Genomic DNA, 24,178 nt, shown 5'->3' on the forward strand with positions numbered 1-24,178 from the left:
TAAAAGTATTGAATTGAAATACCAATAAAATAATCCTCAATGATAGTTGCAATATAAAAAATAAAAATTGAAAAAAAAAACAAGTAATAATCAACATATGATTACGGATGAATATCGGATTACGCAAACATCGCGCTACTAATTTGGTTGTCTTATTGTTATTACGTTTTGATTTTTAATAAGTTAATATTGGATTAAATTAAAGGAAAATAAAGTTAAGTATAATTTAACAAATTACGTATTTGATTAAAACATATATTTATGTGAATGATGAATTTTAAATATCATATAATTAAAGACAATATCGAAACATCTTAATGCAGCCAAAAATAATTCATATTTTAATTTCAAAGAAATTCAAAAATCATTATAATAATTGTATTTTGACTGTGATGAATAGTTTAATTATGAAAAAAAAATATTTTATTGAAAATAAATTTGATTTTGGATGTTGATGATGACGATGATAATGATGGCTCTGATGGTGATAGTGATAGTGGGAATGATGGTAGTAGTGATGGACCACCACCGTCACCATTACCATTACCTGGTGGTAATGGTAATGGTGACGGTCGTGGTGATTATGGTGATGATGACCAAGAAGATGATGGTGGTGATGGAAAAAGAATAGTTGTGGTGATTGTGATGGCGATGGTTGTGGTGAGGATGACGGTGGTGGTGATGATGATGATGGTGATGATGATGATGGTGATGATGATGATGAATGAAATGATAATTACAATGACTGATACTATTTCTATGAATGATTTACATAATATATAATTAATTATATTTTCTTTAATAACTAGACATGATCTGAAACGCGTGGATGGTGTGATCTTAATACTATATTTTTTTGTCATTTTCGATTTTTTAATTTTTTTTATGTTTAGATTAATATTACAAGTGCAAGTGAAAGTTTGGTTTGCTTGTACTTGTAAATAAACCTACTTTTTGCTTTAAATAAGAACGAACATCAACTACCTACTGTTTTTTGTTTTTTTTTTCATTTTTATTTATCAAAATCTACCACGAATATTATTTCCTATATAGATACTAATAAAAGCGATTCATTGGATTCGAAAACATTATAAATACAGATTCTCCTTCTCAAACTATATGTTCATGTTTTTAAGTTTATTTACACTAATATTTCTCTTTACGTGCTTGGGTTATTTTTATAGTTTTCGTACGGATCAGAATAAGCACGGAATGATGATTTTTAATACTACTTTGAAGATTGTTTACAAATTTGACAATAAATGAACACACGGAACGTTAACTAGTAATTTAGAAGTTACATTCCGGCGATTCATTGATTGCAGGTTCCTCGACAAAATAGTTATTTCTATGTTAAAAAATACTTAAATTAATAAATAAAATATGTTTCAATGTAATTTAACATCAGAAAACGTATTTAGGCGCCCAAAAGCCTCTTGATAGTGTATCCTGGTACAGAGTACACAAGCATTAGTAGCATGAGGGCCACCATCACGACCAATGTCACTTTGAGAACGTTCCACTTGTAGTTGTGCCAGATGATGTAGCGAATCGATTTCAGTGGATTCAAGAACCACATGAAAGACGCGTCCGGCCGACTGAAATATAAATGTGAATAAGACATTGTCATTAAGAACGATTTTGTTAAACTGAAATAATTCTTTTGGTTCACAATATATGGAATGGTGACTATATATAAAGGTACAGAGAAGAATGTACGGATTTTTACAGCGGCTGACGCGACCGTAATTATCGTGTTGGAATAAATGTTGCAGAAATACTTGTGTTCGTACGGAGTCATTGAATGTATAGAATGATTGTACAGTGTACTGTCGTAGTATAATTGTACCTTTAAGGAATAGTACGACAAAATAGTCAATGACTAAATTCCGGTGTGACAAATTATACTTACTTCGGTTTGTCCAATGGATCAGGTTCGCTACGGCCTAGACCTGCAGGAACTTTATCGGCCTCTTCGCGTGTAAGCAGGTGTATTTCTGCCTCAACTTTTCCAGTAAGTTCCATTTCTTCAGTATCACGTTTGATATGGAAAGGCCACCAGCCTTTTACACGTTTCTGTTTGAATATGTTCACCATCGGAACCGTCCCATCATTGCGCAGCATTTCCAGGGTGCACAACTTGGACGACTTTGCACCACGGGGGAATCGATTCAGATCTAACGTAATAGCTCCTGTAAAGGTTAATGTTATTAGAAGATTTGTCTTTATTATTATAATAAAACGTATTTCTAGTTATAGTAAATTTTATAGTTTTTACCCAAGAAATCATCAGCGGAGAAATGATCCGCGTCCCACACTTGCAGTTCGAAACGAGCTGGTATTTTACATTCGGTCTCATCCCATGAGAACATAGACTCTTTTCTAGATATAACGATACGTTCTTCAGCCTCCAAATAATCAAATGGATAAATGAAGCGCCAGTTAAAGTTCCCTTCACCAGTCAAAGACCGGTAGTGAATATCCGTTGACTGACAGTCGTCTGGGCCCTTAAGCCACCTGCGGAAATTGATTAGAAAATTATTAATTATCTTCTAAAGTATTCTTTCATAACAATATTTGTATAACTTACCCTTTGACGTAAATGTCAGACATCTTTTCACCAGTGAAGAAAGCATCATCTTCCAATACGACATCATCAGTGTTCCAAATTATAACTCTCATTTCATAAGATTTTGGCTTACGGGGCGAAATATCCATAGGCGGCCCCGGAAGTGGCATGTCCATTGGGAACATCTCAACCCACATCTCTATACGTCCTTGTTCAATTCCTGTATTTAATTAATTAAGGTTATATTTAATTAAATTTATACGTACTGACATAAAGTATGTAAATTAGAAAAAACATGCTATTAGTGTTTGGGTTAGTACTGAAAAACATACCAGGCTTGTTAGGGTTATAGAGAGGCCTGGTTTCAACATGCTCAGTTACCAGTCGGGTGCCAACACGTGGTACCTCTTGCCAACGGTGAAGTACCACCAGAGCCATTTGCTCCTCAATTGTATCTGGGTCAGAAAATAGCTCTGCGTCATCCATTGGCATATTGAATACAGTGCGTCCAACTTTAACACGTCCCGGCTCGTATATCGGTGGATCGAGTTTCCCGTCCTTGCACAGCTTAGCTAAAATCTGTGTTGGCTTCATAGCATCTCGCCACCTATTATAGCCTTGCCTAAAAATAATATAATAATGTTCACATGCAATTTCCATTATTCATTTAAGGACATTTAAGTATAAATTTAATGGCATTTACTTACTCTTCGTATTTCATCGGTAAGCCGCAAGTTGCTCTATGGCGGCTATAAAATCGATTTTCAAGATCTATTTTTGTTTCTCCTATTAAATCATCAGATCCAACCAAATCCCAGTCAAGAACTTGAACAGTTAGCATAGAGTCTTGGGGGAAGGTGGCTTCAATTTCGAAGCATTTTCCGAAAACTGGATTAAGTTGTTTTGAAACATAATTTTCTTTGTCGCTGATTTTCTTTGATCCACAATGTAGCACAATATAAGGATCAGCTTTTCCATTTAAGTCCATAGGATGTAAATCAGTTGCCTTTACAATGTAGACTCTGACTAAGACGTGGATAGGATCGTTACTCGGGACACCTTGGAAAAATCCGTGACTTGGATCTAGACCCATAATGGTATGATCATCGATTCCTTTCGGTAGAGGCCACTTGTACACTTTTATGGCACCCTTAAACAATTCAAGTTGTAATGTAGAAAACTGTTAATGACAAATTTCATGGCTTGCGATGCAAAAACAAAACTTGGAAAGAGTATTTTGTATTAGGATTGACTGCAAAGAAAAAGAAACTTTTATAATGATCACCTTGAAAGCCCCAACGATTCGATTTTCATCCTCTGTGTCATCGCCTGTTTTCTTTCCTCGATATAATTCAAATGAATGCAACCACTCCTTGAATTCTTCATATTCGGGTACGGCCTCCAGCTCGTGTGGATACACCTGTAGGTAGACAAAAAAATATATCTCTTAGAAATAACATTTATTAGATATAGAAACAATGTCATTATTAGCTGATTGTTAATTAACCTTTGTTAACGCCGAGACAGGAATTTCACTTTTCTTTGAAAATGTTGGGCTTAATTTTGATCGTGGTGATTGCATTGGGCCTTGCCGTTTGGTACCGTGGACCTGCGGCGAACTCTTGTCATCGCGGAAGAATCTTTCATCTGTTGACGTGTGAGGAGTTTGAAGGAAATCGGCGCGTTCCCTCTTCGCCTCTTTTTCTTCTTCAATCATTGTCTCGACAGAAGCAAAATATTTTGTCCACCAATCTTTACTTCTTTCATCGCCATCTAAAATCGAATCAGTGCTTGCTTTACGTCTCTTGCCAGTTTGTTTGCCCATTTTCTTGCGAGGTGCGGGCGTAATACCCGAACCATAGTATACAGCATTACGTCCCAAGCGCGTCAGAAGCGGAGAACTTTCCCTTTCGTTTTCAATTGTGAAAACGTCGTCTTGTATTATGCAGTTAGCTTTCAAATCAACGTTTTGTAATTGTATTAAAGACTTCTTACGTTCCTCGATTTCTCTTTCGCGTTTACTCATTGGTGTATATATGTACTTATGTATTGAGTTTATGGTATGTGTGCCGACCAAAGTGGCTCGACCGAAGCTACGGCAGTCGACGACTCGAATAGTCAAGGGTGGTCTATATAAATCCTGGTCAGGAAGTTCTACATCAACGTACTTGATGGGATTTGCGAAATTTGGGTTACGTTTAGAATTTTGTATTACAGTAGAGTATATTATATTCCCCGCACATTCTATATCAACTCTTGGCTTATCAACTGTGAGCAGATGAATACGTTTAAGATCTCTTAAGCCCCAAAACAGAACTTCAATGCGATATTTTGAAAGTGTTGGTCGTATTCCCCTCGGTACGGGTAAAATAGGGCCTTTATTGGCATCCAAAGGTGGCTTTCTAATGGCATCTTTAGGGGAGGGAAGTTCTGGCAAGATAGATGGATCTTGTTTGTACGGAACTTCAAGCATTTCAAATGTGGCTAGAAGCTCGCCAGCTCTGTCGTCACCTCGTGTAATTTCATGCCATTCCAAAGATGGTGGAAACTGTGGTCTTTCATAGCTATCTTCAAAAGCCTTGATTGAAGGTCTTGCTATTGTGCGACCGATAAACTCGGATTTTCCAACCTTATCTTGATCAAAAATCTCAATGACTATTGTTGGTGGATCAGTTTTAATATGTTCAATGGAACTGAATAGTAAAATGTCGTTAAAGACAAGTAGTTCATCCCAAGTTGGGCTTAAAGTTTCATCTATAACTTGAGTATTAGAGACTGAATCTCCAATGACGACTCTAGCAAATGGATCGGACAAACCTGATGAATCCGACCCAATCAGAGAACGAGCTTGGTAAATATAGGCCCGCATTTGGAAATTCTGAAATATCAAATAGAAAATATTAACACTATTCTATTTACTGATTATATTTAAAATAATTAGTACAAAAATCTGAAAATTAAACTTACGTGCTTTTCTGCATAAAATATTGTATTAGGTGCGTTAGATCGTAGTTTATCGGCATTTCGTAACTCAGAACTAACTTCATAGCCAACGGGGAGATTGTCAATGTAATGTTTTTTGTCTTGTAGAACCCCGAGCCATAAGTAAACACGAACCATTGCAGGTATAGCCCAACCGCTAGGGGTAGTCGCTTTCTTACCAGGCCACTGAAAAAAAACGTTAATCATTAAAACAGTATAAATCAAATGTATATGATATCTAGACATATTAACTTCACTATCAACAAGTACCCTCAGATATAAAGACTGCATTTTGCCACAGAATTTTCCTGTCTCTTCTGCATGATCGGAGTAGATTATATCTCTTGCTGGAATTCGGTAGTAGGCCAAACGCTTTCCATTGCTGATCAGCCAGATGAATACATCAGGGAGTGCGGCTTGGGCCTAGAAATTGAATTTATCAGCACAGCTCCGATTGGGAAGAGTCACATACAATTTTAATGTCATAAAACTTACGTCTTCGCAAATGTGTTTCAGTTTATTCAAGTAACTAAATGCAGTGCGCAAACGATCCTTGATAGAGCTCTTTGTGATAAGAGCTCTAAGGGTCCCTGTACTAGTACTGAGAGTTTCCTGCATTAAAAAAGTAATTTATAACAATGACCAAGACAAAGTACAAAGTATTATATATAAATACCACACTACGCCAATAAAGCTATACTAGAAGGAAATACTCATCACTAGAAATACAATACTTACAATCTCGGCCAAGCACATTTTTTGCCTTTCGCGATCAAGTTTAGTATTGCCAAAGGGTTGAGCTCCGGTCATGTGACGGACGTAGGCCGCGCAGGCATTGCTGACACAGTCAAGCGTGGCTTTTAATCCCGCTATACACGTATTATCCGGGCCGTTGTCAGTCTCTATTGCCAGTTGTGCGTCGGTAAGCCCTTCCTCCTGTATTTAACATTGCAATATTAAAAACCGTCCCGTCAATCGTGTTCATTTGTTATAACAATGTGTAAGCTTTGTGGCACCATTATAAAATATCGGGTTTGTATCAGAAGATAACCTGGACGTCAATGACTAATTGAATTATTATTATGAAGTAACCGTTCGTTATCTAGATTTAAATAGATTCTTCACTTAGCTTTAAAGTTAATAAATTACCTTTTTCATATACTGAAATAAAAACTCTAAAAACTTACGAATTTATCGATGATGCTAGCAATCATGTTTGAGTTGTACATGCGACGGCGGTGATCCGGCCAGATGCTGCGCACGTGCATGCATTGTTTGTTGTCCCAGTACGGTAAGTAGTAATACGTCTTATCCGATGAGATCGCCTTCATTGGTTGGGTCACACTCTGCCAGTAGCCGGTGTCGGCGCTTAATTCATCTATGATTAAAAGAATATATTATAATTTCATATTTCCAGGTTATGCTAAGAGAATATTCTTGATTCATATTTTTACTAACCAAGATGTTCAACATCCAAGTCTTGGGCTCTCCTGACCGACTCTTTGGAACCGTCGAGCACGTTACCGCAATTACCGATGCTCAGTTCGAATTGCAACGGCTTATCGACGAGTGTTTTGTCAATCATGTTAGCGTCAAATACAGACCCGAAGAGGAAAAATTCCTCATTCTTTTCAAACGAAGTCTCTGTGATGGGTATAATGGGTTCGACTTCCACATCTGATGCAGGAGATTCGATGCTATCCATTATCTCAGTGCGAATGGATATCAAGACTCTAAAAATATAAAAAATATTTATTATAATAAATAATATATCACTCACTCACACACAGCAGTTATGAATATTATAATGCGTAACCTTGCTCTATAGGACACTCCTTCCCCCATGCCCTTGTTCAAATTGGCATGCTGGTCAATAATACTGTAGTCCCGTGTGGAACCATATATGTAAACGTAGGCTGGTCCAAATGTTGGTAGAAAGCCTAGAATGTTAAAAAGATTTTAGAAAGTACAGCATCATATCTAGTAACGATGATGTAAATTAGATTAAGTAGATTAGAAAGACGTAGAAAGAAAAATATTTTTTCATATGTATAAAATTACCTTTTTCACCATCATTGGAAATAGTCTTAAGATCGATAAAATGTGTGCCAATGATGTTGGGATGCACGGGGTCGTTGTCCCTTAGCTGGATCTTGATGCGTTGGCAAAGCGGTGGGAACATGTCAGTGAATACTATCTGTTCATTCCACACCGGCGTGTAGGTGTTCTTCTTAACTGAGGTGGAACCCTGATAGATAGAAATTAGTTGAATATCAACTGATACGAAGTCAAGTTTGTTAACACTAATACCGCAATTAGTTTTAGTTTGTAACTTCTTTTTAATTGAAAGGGGAATCATCGGGATAATTTTGACTTTAATAATATTTAATCGAGGACTGGGGCAGTGTTTATTTAGCAGTAGTTTAGTTAGTTTGAGGTACTTACAGTCATTCCAGCAAAGGAGACTTGTACATAAGGATCGACTAAGTCTTGGCTTTCGCCAGTGAATGCTCTCTTCATGTTGGCTAATAGAGAATAGTTCATCTTAGGCAGGCCATCGGCTTTGTATATTTTGACAATGAATCTTGTTCGTTGCCGTTCCATTGGTACTCCATCAGGTAGCAAAAGATTCCTAAAATGATTACTGTTAATTTATTCTATGTTCGATGTGGTCTTGCTTTATTCTTTCGTGTTGTCTATTCTTAACGGACTTTGCTCCTTCCTCACATCAAATTTAAAAAAAAAACAGAGAAAACACAAATATCACTGGAATTATTACAACAGAACAATCGTAGTTAAAAATATTCTTATATTTTTATATCACGTAATGGGTTCGCATATGAAAGACTATATTGAACGAGTAACAATTTCCCGTAAATATTACACGGTAGTAATTCACAGCTATATGGCGTATAAAATCAAACGTCATATAAAATTATAAATAAAAAATGTAATCCCGAATTTTGTGGGAAAAGTGTGATCACAGATCTCTTGAAGCCAGTTTCTGCGAAGCTGAATACATCAAAGACAAAAAGAGATAACGACTAAATTGTGGGTATGTATTGCCACTCTCGTGATTCGTACAAATTATGGTCGTAGCCAGGAAAATGTAGTGTAGAAGATAAGGCTACAAACACCATTGATTTTTATAAACCTTTTAAAACATTGTGAGGTATGTACTTGAAGTAGACTGTTATTTTCCTATTGACTTACGCTTCAATATCGTCTTCATCCTTGTCACTTGTCGGTGGTATCTTGATGGTATCGCCTTTGCCGATGACGCTTATGTCGCACTTGAGGTATCCCTTAGGACCAGCTGCCACATCGTCAGGATCAGTCAGCAACGCCCACTTGTGGTAGAACTGGCGATCTATCAACAAACAAGTAGCAAATATATAAAAATTAAATTAAAAAATGTATATATACCATTGGAAATTCATATACATTCATTGTATACATTTACATAGCGTCAGTAATTTGTATACGACTTCGGTCTCAAAAATATGTATGCACGTATCCGTTCTTATGCTTCTATGAATACTTGCTATTGGCGAAGACGTGCTTATGTATTTTTGAAACCAAATGCGTATACACGTTTCTGAAATATTGTAAATGTTTATATATTTATGTAGCTGTCTGTACATATTGGTTTGAAGTAAAAAGTAAATAGTTTTTAACATAATTTTCGGCAATAAGTAAGTCATAACTGGTACGGTACGTACACCCTGTAAAGGCTAATTAAAACCGTCAATCGCTGAAAATGTTACGTTATCAAATATGAATTTACAAGACGAAAAAATAAATATCGATATTTTATATAATAATATTCAATTTACTTACCGTGATTTTACAATATGTCGCGTATTTTTTTTTATAAAACTAGACTATTGTGATCATTGCTATGTGCCTAATTTCTTATAGTTTACCTAAAGGTGATTTTAATATGTATGTTCTAAGTATGACTTGCTGTGATGTTTGATTTAAACAAAAAATGCGCAAACAATTAATACTCCAAATTCAAAAATAAATAAGTCGCAAAGCAAGAGAACGCCGCGTCAATATTCGCTAGCGAAAATGTATTTCCAAAAAAGTAATTACACAATCATTTAAAATTAATTTTACAAATAATACGATAACAAAATTTCGCTCAGCGTAATATTGAGCCTATACGCTCTTCGCAAAAATACAGTAATAATTCGTAAAAGTAAAGTGCAAACATTAGAATGGAAACAGTTCTACTTCTAATACCTACAATAGTTTAAAATTTGTCAAGCATAAACTATTAAGAATTAAATCAAGCATAGTTATAAGATAAAATACGAATTAAAATAAACGTAAGTCTAATGCAGAGAAAGAAGTATTACGATTCCACTAAAAAACATAAGGCAAGAGTGGCAAAGGTGCAAACTACTTACAACGTAGTAAATATGTTACCTATCATAATATGAACTTAGAAATTAATCTCTCTTTATATTATATCTGTACATTTATACATAACATTTAATATGTTTATTTGTATTGGTTATATTAATAACATATTTGGATATATGTATGAAATGTTGGACTCAAAATAAAATATAGTTAGCCTTATTGTTGAAACTTAAGTAATAGTCCAACTCTCAACGGACCAGATAAGTTTTTAGTACTATATAAACAATTTTGGCAAAGAACATTATAAATGCTAGACAAGTGCGTATCGATATAAAGTCCATCTTAACATAGTTGAAAACGGTATTCTGATAGCTACAATAAATCTTCTATCCATGATATAAAATGATCGATCCATTACTACAATTGGAAAAAACATGTTTTTCTTACTAAGATTTAGGGCAAGACATTACTTGCAAATTGTTATTAAGTAAAAGATTTGGTTGTGCGACCTTTACCCCAAGACTCACTAGTTCAGCTTTCTTATGTGATACTGCAGACCTAGCACGAAAATTGAAGCTAGACCTACTTATTAAACTGTTTTGAGTGACTAAGCGAATTCGAAGTGAACTTATAACACCGTGTTCGCTTCGTCTTCGTTCTATGATCTATTCCTTAACTTTATATATTTTATTTTAATAAAATGATATCCTTTGATACTACATCTAAATCTAAACTATTATATTCTGAAGCAAAACTTTTTATACTTAAGTATGAAGACAGGAAATGTTGTCAGTCCGCAGTCACGTTCTGAAATAGCGTGAATATAACGATAAAAGGTGCAAGGATAGACATTGAACAAGTAATAGAAATAAACAACATTTAAAATGCCAACATGCAATAAAGATTCACAACAATATATAAACATTGAACTAACATAAATACTAAATAGGTAACTAATCAAATATCAACACAGTGTTAATGTGTACAGGGTGTGTTATACTTTTATAGAATTTATATCCACACAAAAGACAGGCGTCAAGTGGAAGCGATTCCGCGTTTCGTCTGATGAGTGTGCGACCCGGTGGCCTAATTGAGTCCTCTTTCCCTTCCCACCCTTTTTCTTGTAAGGAAAGGATGGGAAGTGGAAGTGGACTTTCTGGATGAGAGGATGCATGAGAAGGGAAAATATTTTCTTTCTGTGCATCCTCTCCTCCGTCGATTAAAGGTAGGCAAAGCATATGCAATTGCGTATGTCTATGGGCAACGGTCACTTCGCTATTTCAGCGATTTCAGGTGGTCGCTTGCTCTTTTACCACCTTATGAAAATTCATATATTTTTATAAAACAATTTTTTTCTCACATTAAAATCTGTTTCCAAGGAAATTAATTCACAATTACTTACAATTTGTAAGGTTTCAAATTTTACTTAGTTTGTTAACGGCAGCGTTAGTTTTGAAGCATTTATATTAAATTACGAGTAATTTTGTACGAAGCAATTATAAGATATAATTTGAGCCAGGTTTCAGATAAAAAGAAACGATAAAATATTTTACAGTTGGTAAAATTAATTGGGTACATTTATGATAATTATGTTACTACCAAAAATTATAACTTTCTTAATTTTTTTTAGCCACGAAGTAATCTTTTTAATTAATAATTTTACGGAAACCTTATTTTAAAGTTCTGCATATAATAATGTTTATGTATTATATTTTTTGATAACTGAATATATCTTTTTTGTAATTTTTACATTCAATGAAGCGATTAAAAGTTTAATTTAAACATCAGGTGAAATAACATCAACTTCTAATTACTTTTGTTTAATAGCTAGACATTTTTCTGTTCAATGGCCTTGAGCGTCACTACCTTAGAGAAATAAAAGTAAATTTCATAATCATTAGATTGTGTAACTTTGAAAATGACTAATTTGACAATGATTATCGACGTTTACCAAACTACCTACATGCTGATAGTTTTTCTCCCTTTTTCGCTTTGAAAAATGTGAGATAACAATATAATTTAAAGGCAGTAAAATGCACGCTAATAGTGCATAAAATTACAATTGTGTTCTTATTTTTAACGTAATTTCCTTTACTGTTTATTTAACTATTAATTCATAATAATTCTAGAATGTAAATTAGGAAATATTTGAATTTATATAAGAAGAATGGTGACAATCATTGCGTAAAAGACATTTAAATTTCCTTCAAGTTGTTTGGGATTGTTCTAAAATGCCTTTTAAGTGTTACAGCAGGAGTTACGTTTGAACTCCATTTACATTTGGAATCAAGAAGGATTTCAGCAAAGCCTTGCAGTGTTCGCTTTGTTTCATTGTTGATACATTTGGACCCATTTCAAAGCATCAACTAGGTCAGAAGTTTGTTCACTGAGGATATCAAGTAACATTTATGGTCGTTATTATTTCCTACATATGTAAAGATTAAGTCAATCCTGTTAGACTATAGCTTAATAAGATAAGTATTTTTTATTTAAATTTATAATTATAGAAAACCTTTTTTGTGTTTAATTTTAAGTTAATAGCGTGTTTGCTGTGTAGTTACGTACCTGGTTGGTTCCACACAGTGGCGACATCGAGCTTGAAGTTTCCGAGTAGTTTGTTAGCACGCAGAATGCTGCGCGAGTGTAGCACCTGTGAACAAGGATGTTGCATGTCACGCTAGCGTGCGAGCGCCGTCACTTCGCGCCGTTACGTAAAATATGAGATAGCCACAACACGACTTTTCATGACCTAGCTTAAGTGGAATATCGGTACACGGATATTATATTATTAAACAAATGCCTGCTGCCAGCAATTTTTATTAAAACCTCTTACATGTAATAAAAAAGGACAGTTTAAAAAAAAAGAACTATACTATACTGGTTACTATACTGGTTTCAAGATATACATACAAATTATCATATAATACTGATCATAATGAGTTTGGAATTATTTACAACTAAATGAAGTTACGGTTTAAATGCAGCGTTATTTTAATTAATTAATAAGTTAATGATTAAAAAAGATATGTAGCAAATATACCGTTTATTCATAATCGTTTATTTTATTAAGAATGTAACATATATTTAAAAAAAAGAGTAAAATAACTGTGAAAAAATTCCAATATTTTCATTTAACGTAACTTCATAGGTTCGTATAAATTGTGAACAGACCAGAAAGTAAATATGAACGATTGTGCAAACTAATATCGCAGTCTGTCCATGTTTCATTAAAATGTTGCACTCCGTGTGTTGTGTGTGTTGTATACAGTTGAACGCTCTTGTAAATCGTACATCGAACTATTTATAAACGCTATCGAAAAGTGCTGAGTAAATAACGAACATTAAAATTCCTATAAATGTAGCGTTTGAAACAAAAATGACCACTTAAATAACCAATTGATCATATTTTTTTAATGGGCGACGCTACACCGTCATCTCGTTCCCTAAGATGTTTTGGTCAAGGACCTAGGGCGCATCCTATATCGTACCCTACTGTACCCTAATAAAGGTAATCCCGCAGGTTTACCTTTATTTCTTTATTTTAAAAATATAAAAACTAAAAGTAATATCACTTTTTCACAGTTGCACTATCAATTGATCATGTTGAAATTGAATACATACATTTCTCTGGGTCTAAACATAGACTAATGCCCGATTACAATAACCTGCCCTTAAAGTGTTCTAAGATATTTGTCTCTTTGATTAACGGACTCCCTAAATTTAATCCATAATAAAAAAAAACATCTAATATAAAAACGGCTAAACAGTCACGTATATTCGTCCGGTGGCGGCACTGACTAGTGAATAATTTAATGAAAAAACATCGGTGAAAATTCTTACTAGAGGCCACCTAAATGTAGCTTAAGGGACTCCTATATTTAAGAGATGGTTGGTGAAAATGGCCCTTGGGGTACCTTTTTTTCTTGTAATATTTACAAATTAAAAATAATGTGCAATATAAATTCCATTCAATATAAGAAAATTATAAGAAAAAGTTAAGTATTGACTAAGTGATTAGTCTGTAACAATGGAAAAAATTCATAACATTTTTCTCACAAGAAATAGCTTTCCTTTTCTTTGTACCGGGCGCTCCTAAAAGTAAGCAATTTCCTTACACGTACTAAAAGTCGAGAAAAAGTAAGCACGGACGCAGGAAGGATGCCTCGGTCTATGGCTTTAATTTAGCGTAGTTTTTGGAACGTTGATTATTGATTTTTAGAACGATAAAAAACTAGCACTTGTTTAAAAAAATGTGGTGATGTGGAAGAAAGATGGTACGCAGTTTAGTAGATCCCTGTCATTATTTTGGACAAACCAGGGATAACAATATGTTTCAAACGTATAATTTGAAACTAGAAACTCAGGATTAGACGGAAAAACTCTGGCAACTTGTTTTATTCCTACGCTGAATTAAAGAAAGACGAAATAAAGAAAATTATATTTTAGTTGGCCATACAGTTTAGTCAATATGTCATTTATCTCGTATATAGATTACATAGAAATGTTTTGCTCTACAACTACCTGAGAAATACCGTATAACAATTTAAAAAGGGTTTATTATTTTGTTTTAACAACGTCGTAATTGGTCAGTAACATGGAATAAAAATTGAGTTATGGAATACAAAGGCTACAATTTATAAATGAATATGCGAGCACTCAGCTCAAAGTGCTCGAGAATTAAATCTGTAATTGATTCTTTGTTATGTAAGTTTTAAACGTCGATCGTTCTGATGTATTCCCATTTACGTAAGCGTACGTTGGAATCACTATAAATTATTATAATAAACTATTATTCTTTACAAACATAATTTATTAATTATTACTAAAAGCTATGTTAAAGTAATAAAATAATTTAACATGGCTCTTCTAAACTGGTTGCCTGTTTGCATGCGATGTAATTAAAAATGTAAATAGGAAGCAACAGGGAAGGTGAACTCATTGGTTTTCACCACTGACCTCTACAAATGGACTGGCTATACGACGTATTATTTTGTGCCTATTTGATTTTCGTAATTTTGGCGCTTATGTTAATGGTTTGTAGTGGAGGTGTGGATTCGAACTAATGATATAGATATAATTAAATGTAACGTAACATCAACACGTTTAAATCGGAACTAAGAAAAAGCTGTAATTTTTAAGCAAACGCCTCCTATCCAATATCAGAGATTAGTGGTTTTTAGACATCGACCGAGCAGTAATCGCATTTATTTCCTACTAGCTGTCGCCCGCGACTCCGTCCGCGTGGATATATAAAAATACTTAATTAGTGTAGATCCGTTCAGTCGTTCTAGAGATATCTTCAAACACCCATCCATCCATCCACATCACATCCATCTAAACATTCGCATTTATAATATTAGTAAGTTAAATAAAAAGCAGCTCTTCAAGGCATAAATTCGAAAAAAATAATTAAAAAAAGAATAAATAGTATCCTATGTCCGTCTCCTGGCTCTAAGCTACATTCTCGCCAATTTTCAACCATATCGGTATAGCCGTTCTTAAGTTGTAGTGTAACTAAAACGACTTTCTTTTATATATATATATATATATATATATATAGATTATTATTGTATTATATTATACATAGTAGGATAATAGGAAACAAATAAGCTTATTGTGATTGAGATATTCTATTCATTGAATTGTTCTGACGTAACACACACTCCACCACACCACGTAGCAATAAGCGGCTTTATTTTCATGTTACAGTAAATACGATGTTATTATTGCGGTATCAGAAAATATGAAATTGAATAAATGTTTGTAATATATTTTTTTTATATCATAAGGTGGCAAACGAGCGAGCGGCCACCTGAAATCGCTGAAGTAGCGAAGTGACCGTTGCCCATAGACATACGCAATTGCGTATGCGTTGCCTACCTTTAATCGACGGAGGAGAGGATGCACAGAAAGAAAATATTTTCCTTTTCCATGCATCCTCACATCCGGAAAATCCACTTCCACTTCCCATCCTTTCCTTATAAGAAAAAGGTGGGAAGGGAAAGAGGACTAAATTAGGCCTCCGCGACGCACGCTCATCAGACGAAACGCGGAATTGCTTCCACTTCACGCCTGTTTTCTGTGTGGTGGTGGTATTTCACCGAGCGAACCTGGCCAATTCGTGCGAAGATGTTAAATCGGGTTCTACCACTCTTAAATATAAATAAATTCTCATTTGCACAATTTTGCAAGACATTTTGAAGTGTTTTATAAAGCTTGCATCTAAACGATACACAAGACACTGTAATCGTACTAAAGCTATCTGCGTGTGTCTTGGAAGTGAAGCTTTTATATCCCTATTAATGTATTCCATACAGGCTTTTGAACTTGATTTAAAGAATGTACATTTTTTTAGGAAATCCATAAAATATATTAAAATGGTACATTATTACATTCTTGTCTCACTTCTTATTAATATTATAAACTAGCTGTCCCCCGCAACTCCATCCGCGTGGATATATAAAAAAACTTAATTAGTGTAGCCCACCCATCCGTCCATCCACATCATATCTATTCAAACATTCGCATTTATTAAATTAGTAAGTTAAATAAAAAGCAGCTCTTCAAGGCATAAATTCGAAAAAAAAAGTATCCTATGTATATGTCCATCTCCTGGCTCTCAGCTACCTCCTCACGAATTTTCAGCCATATCGGTAGAGCCGTTCTTGAGTTATAAATAGTGTAGGCTACTAATGGCTGGCAATATCTAGTTATAAATATAATAAATTCATATTGTCTCGAAAAGACTCGTTCAGCCGTTTTTGTGTCAAGCTAACTTAGTTACGTTACATCGATTCTGTTAAACGATAAAAATATTTCGCAATATATACAGAGAATAAAAAAGTTAAAGAGTCGTTACATGTGTATAACAACTTAAACTTTTTCGTGCAAAGAAAAAGTAATTTTTAAAGACAATGTTATTTTATCATAAGTATTATATTTTTTACTTTGTTATTTATATTTAAAAATACAATGGATATGAAGAAAAATAACATTATCAATACAATACTGTTTGACTCTTTCTTAAGCAAAAGAACTTTTCGATTTCTTTTTTTTTTGCATTATTAAACTTTATCTTCATCGATCAACAATATTACAAAATTACTATAGATCTGAAGTTATTTTTTGTATAGAAGAAACTGAAATACTTTGTAATTACGTTCGTAGAAGGTTGTAATATGTATCTGTGCGCCAAAAGCACAAATTAAATATGAAAAATTATATCGCTAACATAACTTATGATTTTCATTAACCTCTAAATGTCCCCGTCCGAAATAGGACAGAATATTAAGTACCATTACAGTTATAAATGTGCCAGTATTACTGGACTCAGCATGGCGTAGAAATTAAAAATGACATTAAATCAAAAATATTACTCACTTCATAGCTATTCCGTATAAGTGTAGTGTAAATTATTGTTACAATTTTATAATAATAATATTAAAGTATTGAAAATCCTAAAGTATATAAAACAGCCAATCATACGAATTAAAGGCTTATATGATTCATGAAATCATAAGTACCTTCTTATGTTCCGAATTCCTTGAATAATACATACAAAAATTTACCGTAAAATATCCAAAATCTAAAAGGAAAAACATGTTGATTTTATGGAGTCAAGGATACGTCAATTATAAAAAAAATATTCCAAGAATATCGGAGTTAATTTGTGAAAATACACATATATATTTTTAAAGCAATAAAGTAACGTTAGAAGGGAAGGATCAATTTGACTTTATTAATATCGATGTGAATTTGAATTGAATGTAAATGATAAATGATATTTACACATGTCACTGGCTGACATGGTCCTATGTGCGCCGACCCTTCGTGAATGAGATAAGGCTATGAAGGTGAGAACTGGCTGACAATGTTATTAATTATTGTTATGAAGAACATCACTGTGCCGGTGGACTGGCGCAACACTAGCCTTAGTAAAATATCGACGTTTATGTCCCCTCACTAATCATTCTGACACTTGACTTGGTAATGATATCGTGCCATTCGCGCTAAAGGATTATAATTAATAAGACAAAAAGAAAAATTATATATGTTTTTTTAATGTTCCAGTGTCTAATTTGATGAATCAAAAATGTCAATTTGTAACAAGTCTGTAACAGCCTTATAAAGGTAAAGTTGTTCAGATAACTTTGTTATAATTTTTCACTTCCATTGAATTCGACTTTAGATAAGAAATATTGGAGAAGTCATTGAATCGAATATGAGTTTGGAAGCGATATTCCACTACGGAAATATCCGTACAAAAACATCTTGTTATCTCTGTTACTTCAAGGTAAACGAGACGAGAATATCTTGCTATCGAAATATTTAGGCACCGAAAACGTACGGAAGGATATATACATATCCCCAGTTCATACTGATAGGTTTCTTACATTTTCATTCAGCAGTCCTCATAATTTTTTTTTGCCCATTTTCATACTTTGCAAATAATATAGGTCTTCTAAATATTCTCGTACATCTGTTTTGTAAGTATTGTGTATCTATTTTAATACATAAGACGTCGACTCTACATTGTGATGTTCATTGAGATGGAGTAGCTATCAAATAGCCTGCCTATGTAGCGATTAAGCCTTCTCACTTGAAATTGACATAATTGACAGCTTGAATATAATTCAATATAGAATATTAAAGGCGATATTGAGCTTCGTTGTTTTCAAATTAATCCCTTTTCAGGTGTCTAAAACAATAATTTATAATAATATCATGTATTATATTCTTTTGTACATAATGAATAAATTCAAAAACTAATGAACCAATTTCAAAAATAATTTTGCTATTAAAAAGCTAATTAAGCGCCAATAGTCACGAGGTCGGGGTTCGAACCCCGCAATTCGATTGTTGTCATAAACCATGTGCTAGCACAAGCATAGAGCTTAGTTGGAATGGTACAAGGAATATTAGTAAATTTAAAAAAATCTGCAATTTTTTTATAAAAAAAATATCATTGAGTAATAAAGGCTGCAATTATCACAAGAATTTTACTTCTAAGTTAACTGCATACCTTAAATGGACAGAGGAGGGAACTTACAGAGAAAGGTATTTCCCCTTTCTTTAAGGCCCTTTCCTCACGGAGTTTACTTATGTTAATCAGCATGCGAAGTATTTAAGGCCGATGCATTAGAATGGTTAGTATAATGAATTTGAATAATGACATAAATCCAAGCTAATTTATAAATTATACTGATGATAATTGTTTAATAGATTATTTTAGAGCTATTGAAACAAAGTCAACCCCTTTCAGATGGTTAATTAGTTTCAACGTTTTTGATAAAGTTTTAAAATGTGATTAATAATAAATGAGGTTAGTTAGTGATGGATTTAATATTCAATAGTGAATGCCAATGAATAAAATATGAACCTCGAATTTGACGGCCTTCGGAGAGAAAAACATTAGCCAATTTCTGTTAGATTCGGATTTTCAAGAGGAATGCGTAATGTTTTTAAATTTTTTGGTTGATAAATATTTGAAAGATTTTCAAGTGCCAAATCCGGTACATTTTGACGGTTTGATGGAAAAAATTTAAGTTCTACCCCTTAAGCACTTTACGAAAGATCCTGTAGGGACACATGGAAAAACGAAAATCCTTTGATGGTAAAACTTTAAGTTTTACCCGTTAAGTTATTTACGAAAGATCCTGTAGGGACACATGAGAAAACAAAATGAACTTTTTAAAAACTAAGTAAGACACCTATATATTGGAAACCTTTGAATAGTGTATTTATGCACAGAGTACCCGTGGAAGAAGAAAGAAGTGTCAGGATATAGACGAACCAATCACTTATCTTTGCTTTACCCTCCGGGCTAAGGAACGATTTAACATAATAAGTAAAAATACAGGATAAAAAAAACCTAAATTTTATTACAGCCATTATAAAGTTCAAGTTTTGAAAACTTGCACTGTATACTTGAATACATATTGAATTTATATTTTCTTTATATATACTTCTTTGTAATAATTCATGAAACGAAGATGAATTAAACCAAGCGCTGGCGGAATACAGATTGTGGAATGAATAAGTCATACGTACACTCTCGTATACTGTTACACAGCTTTTCCAAATAATTCACAGGCCGCCTTAAGCGAGCTTACTTAAATAGCGACAAATAAAACCAAATTTAAATAAAATGTTCATATTTTTGTCTTTACAAGATATTGTTTTAAATTTTGAATTTGTTTCAAGAATACATTTATTTTTTAATATTCTCGTTTTGTAATATAAATAATTTTATTATAGGTGTAACTAGCTGTCGCCCGCGACTCCGTCCGCGTGGATATATAAAAAAACTTAATTAGTGTAGCCCACCCATCCATCCATCCACATCTCATCCACCTAAACATTCGCATTTATTATATTTGTAAGTTAAATAATAAGCAGCTCTTCAAGGCATAAATTCGAAAAAAAAGAAAAAAAAGAACCCTATGTCCGTCTCCTGGCTTTAAGTTACCTCCTCGCCAATTTTCAGCCATATCGGTAAACCGTTCTTGAGTTATAAATGGTGTAACTAACACGACTTCCTTTTATACATATAGATTATAGGTCTTTTTTACAATTATTGGATACACATAATATTAAAACAAGTGTATTTAGTACACGTTATTTCATGTGGTAAAATTGATCTATTATATTGAAAAAAACTATACAAGAGACAACCGAGCAGGAATTAATTTAAATAAAGATTTGATAAGGTACGTATTAGCACAAAAATAAATAAAAACGTGTGAATGATATCACAATATGATATCGATTTGAAATTGCCGCTGCCCGCTTACCAAGAAATAGTTGTGGTCGTAGCAATAAATGGCTTTCTATTTATTCGGGAACACATCCTATTTTATTACATCTTACGAAATATATTTCACGGCGTTTGAAAATACGTACGTAATATAACTGATTAAATTGCTAGCAGCAGTGTAATAAATACTAATAGTTGCTTTGCATTTGTACTGTTCAAGCTTGGCATGTTATCGCTTCAATGTACGCTTCATTAATAGAATAGCACTTACAGAGAGAGTGATGATCTTGTCAAACAGCATCACAGGCGGCATGTGGAAGTCGAACACGAAGTACTGTGGACAATTCAAATAATTAATATCTAATATATTTAATTTAGGAGCGTCGGTGGCTCAGAGGTTAAGCACTTGACTTGTAATCTGTAGGTTCCGGGTCTTTCGATGTTTGATTTACATATCTAAATTAATTAATATCAATTATTACTGTACATATCTGCGAAGAAATTTAAAGATATGTGTAAATCAACCAACCCGCACTAGGCCAGCGTGGTTGACAATGGCTTAGTTAACCCAAATTTAGGATAGCCAAGACCTTTACTAAAGTATATTGAGCTGTTGATCTTGATGAATACATTTAACTTAACTGAGGGTATGCTCGTGACCATCGGTGCTGATAAAATCGACGACGACTAAACACAATATTTCTTATGCATGATACCAGACCCATGTGTTAATAAATATTTTCTGATAGCTTCTATAATATAAATAAAGCTCTGAAGTAAAGCGCGTATTAAATTGCTTAGCTATTCAATTAACATTCCGTTTTGCATTGTAAACGAAACCTATTGTTAAGGCATTAGATGAGCTGTATTTCGAACAAAGCAAACAGACTCGCTGAATGAAATTCCAGAGTCCATTTTCCGCATTCCAAATCTTTAGTTTCCTTTTGTTTCCAGCGCGTTATTAAAATTGTAAAGGATTTTGTTACATTATTTCCGGGAAACGATTCAGTTTGTTGATATTTCTGGCTGTATATATTGAGTATCGCGATGAGGCTGTGCAATTAAAAAAAATATTGCTGCTCTCGGAAATTAATAATGCTTTCATAAACGCCAAATATGCTGTTAATTAAAAGTAACATAACACAATTCCCTTTTTTATTTTTCATTTCATTTTGAAATTGGTATCTCGATTCAATTTTTTATTGTTTGTAATAAGGTTAACTTTTGTTTTGGCCATTATTGTTGGTCATTAATTTCGTGGATTACATTTAACTCCATCTACGTTTTAGCAGTAATTTGAAGAATAGAAGAGTATGCTAATTAGTTTAATCATAGTATAATAATCATTTATCTTTAGTAAAGTAATTAACGTAATATATCAACATGTTTTTGCCAACTGCAATGTATAATATAAATAATGGTAGTTGACAATAAAAGGCGATACAGCGCATCAAAATTTTATGGCAACTCACAATTTCGTAAGAAACGCTGCAGAAAATAACACAATTTTAAATAACGGCGGGTTCAAAAGGGTCACGCTCTCCACCCTTAGTGGGTCAACTTGACGTCTATCTGCAAGGACATGCGCTCACAACTAACCCAAAACCAAATAGTTTTAATGTTACAGTTGGAATTATACCTTACCTCGTTATAATAGGGACAGTTGGTGCTCTCCTTCACGCTGGTGTATTTGCGTACGTCACCAATTTGTACGCAGACCACTGGGTCCATGTTAAGACCGGCCAACTGGCGCGCCTCGACCACAGTGACACACACTTGGAAATCAGCTGCTTTCAGTGCTGCAGGCCCGGCGGTGTCAAGAGCGCTGCGCCTAGGAAATAAGTTTACACGGAATCATTTTTGTGAATACCTAAGTGCTATTTATTTTGTAAGGTAATCAATTCACAAAATCATTTACTTAGCAAGGAACGTCTCTTATATTTTAATCTCACACCGGATTTTATACATTTCATAGACGTTCAAATAGAGAAGAAAATGTCATTCAAAGTACGACTAAGATCAAGCAAAAGTTGTCTATTACGCCGCCGTATTTTATGCTGATACGTTGACGAGTTCATACAATTTTTTGGTATCGTTTTCAATTGTAGTCAAATTCATAATGCAATAAAAAATGTTTCAATGCTTACAGTCTCCTCTTTCTGGGTGTATCCATGTGAGTTGGTGGTTCACCGCCCATTTCATCAGAAGACATATCGGTTTGAGGAACGACTGGATCCGGTGCAGATGATGGTCCCGGCATCGGTTCAAGCAGTCCTTGTTCTTCGTCGCCGCTGCTTTGGCCACGATTACGTCCGAAACGAAGAAGAGATTTAACGTTTCTGAAGGCCGAAGTGCGTTTCCGTGGTTCACGATCTGGTATATGCTCAATCTCGGCGATGGTGACTACCTTGTCCGAGCCCAAAGAAAATCCTTTCCTGAGTAAATAAGAATAAGTAATTACATATTACGTAATTAATAAAATAATATTTATTACGTAAAAGTAATTATTAAGACTATAACCATTAACGCTTAGAAAATCACACTTAGTCCACACGCAGCGTTCATATTGCTTTTTTTAATTACTGCGTGTTTAGCTAACGTTATACTTTCAAATCTCAAAAAAATGTATACTTTTTCCAATATAATTAATAGTGTAGGAATAAGGTTATGTCAAATAAAAGTTATTCAACGGCAAAGCTACTGTAGGAAACGTAATAATCGACAACTCTCCCACCTTTATATAATACGTAAGGGTTTACCAGATGTTACGAGAAGTCATACTTACTTAAGGATGCGTTTTCCCGCGATCTTTAGTTTACGGGTACGTGACTCTTCCTCTGGTTCTACATCGACGATAGTCTCTCTATTCTTCATTGATTGCTCAAACCTAGCGATGTTACGTTCAATGTCTTCCAGTCTTCCTTCTTCCAGGTCGTCGTCAATATCAGAGCCCGCGTTAGAACTTTGGGATGAACCCGGGCCAGAGCTGATCGTAACAAGACCATATCCACGGGGTAGACCTGAGCCAGATGGTACGGCATGGTCTGTGGCAAGACCAGGTCCGGCAGTATTAGGCACCGCACCAGAGCCAGTTGCACCTCCAGAAGTAGAGGCACCTGCCGAGCTAGAGGCAGCACCAGAGGTGTTGGGACCGCCCGATGTTGAGGGACCACCGGAACCTGAAGCACCTCCTGAACCAGAGGCCTGGGCAGGTCCACTTTGCCCATGCACACCTGGCATGTCTGAGGCCCGAGATGTAGATGCCTCACAGTTCAATATGTCGTCGTAATAAGATGGACACCCCATTGGTGGACGATAGCAGACGTTCATATCCACGAATACCTGTATACAAAGAGATGATACCAGGTCAGGAAAATGTCATTATGGAAATACACATAGTACTGGGTTCGTTCTTTACTACGAAATGGCACTTTTTTAAAAGAGTGTATATAATTGTACCAACAAAAAAAATAATTAGATTGAATGAGGATGGCTACAAA

The 24,178-nt window shown here is 34.3% G+C and overlaps 1 protein-coding gene across 1 annotated transcript; it reads right to left on the minus strand.

Moving 5' to 3' along the window:
- Positions 1–1,417: 1,417 nt before the first annotated feature.
- Positions 1,418–22,912, minus strand: LOC106126170 (otoferlin). The gene is made up of 22 exons (XM_013323657.1): positions 22,826–22,912; positions 22,323–22,509; positions 20,950–21,012; positions 12,488–12,572; positions 8,765–8,921; positions 7,997–8,183; positions 7,613–7,799; positions 7,368–7,491; positions 7,010–7,284; positions 6,739–6,929; positions 6,290–6,487; positions 6,047–6,163; positions 5,822–5,974; positions 5,537–5,737; positions 4,077–5,447; positions 3,855–3,989; positions 3,277–3,719; positions 2,902–3,191; positions 2,591–2,789; positions 2,279–2,517; positions 1,913–2,192; positions 1,418–1,598 (listed from the first exon to the last, which is right to left on the minus strand). Exons 1-22 carry the CDS (start codon positions 22,888–22,890, stop codon positions 1,418–1,420), a joined length of 5,328 nt encoding a protein of 1,775 aa, XP_013179111.1. The 5' UTR covers positions 22,891–22,912.
- Positions 22,913–24,178: the final 1,266 nt, after the last annotated feature.

The sequence above is a fragment of the Papilio xuthus genome, unplaced genomic scaffold, assembly GCF_000836235.2.
Source record: "Papilio xuthus unplaced genomic scaffold, Pxut_1.1 DF825017.1, whole genome shotgun sequence".
NCBI classification, from domain to species: domain Eukaryota; kingdom Metazoa; phylum Arthropoda; class Insecta; order Lepidoptera; family Papilionidae; genus Papilio; species Papilio xuthus.

Bases quoted from the DNA above. Each gene is read 5' to 3' on its own strand.
- LOC106126170 (XM_013323657.1), bottom strand. From the start codon at position 22,890: ATGTCTTCTGATGAAATGGGCGGTGAACCACCAACTCACATGGATACA. The intron at 22,510-22,825 runs GTAAGCATTGAA...CTTATTTCCTAG, and splicing joins ACACCCAGAAAGAGGAGACT to GCGCAGCGCTCTTGACACCG. The intron at 7,285-7,367 runs GTTACGCATTAT...TTATATTTTTAG, and splicing joins GGAGTGTCCTATAGAGCAAG to AGTCTTGATATCCATTCGCA.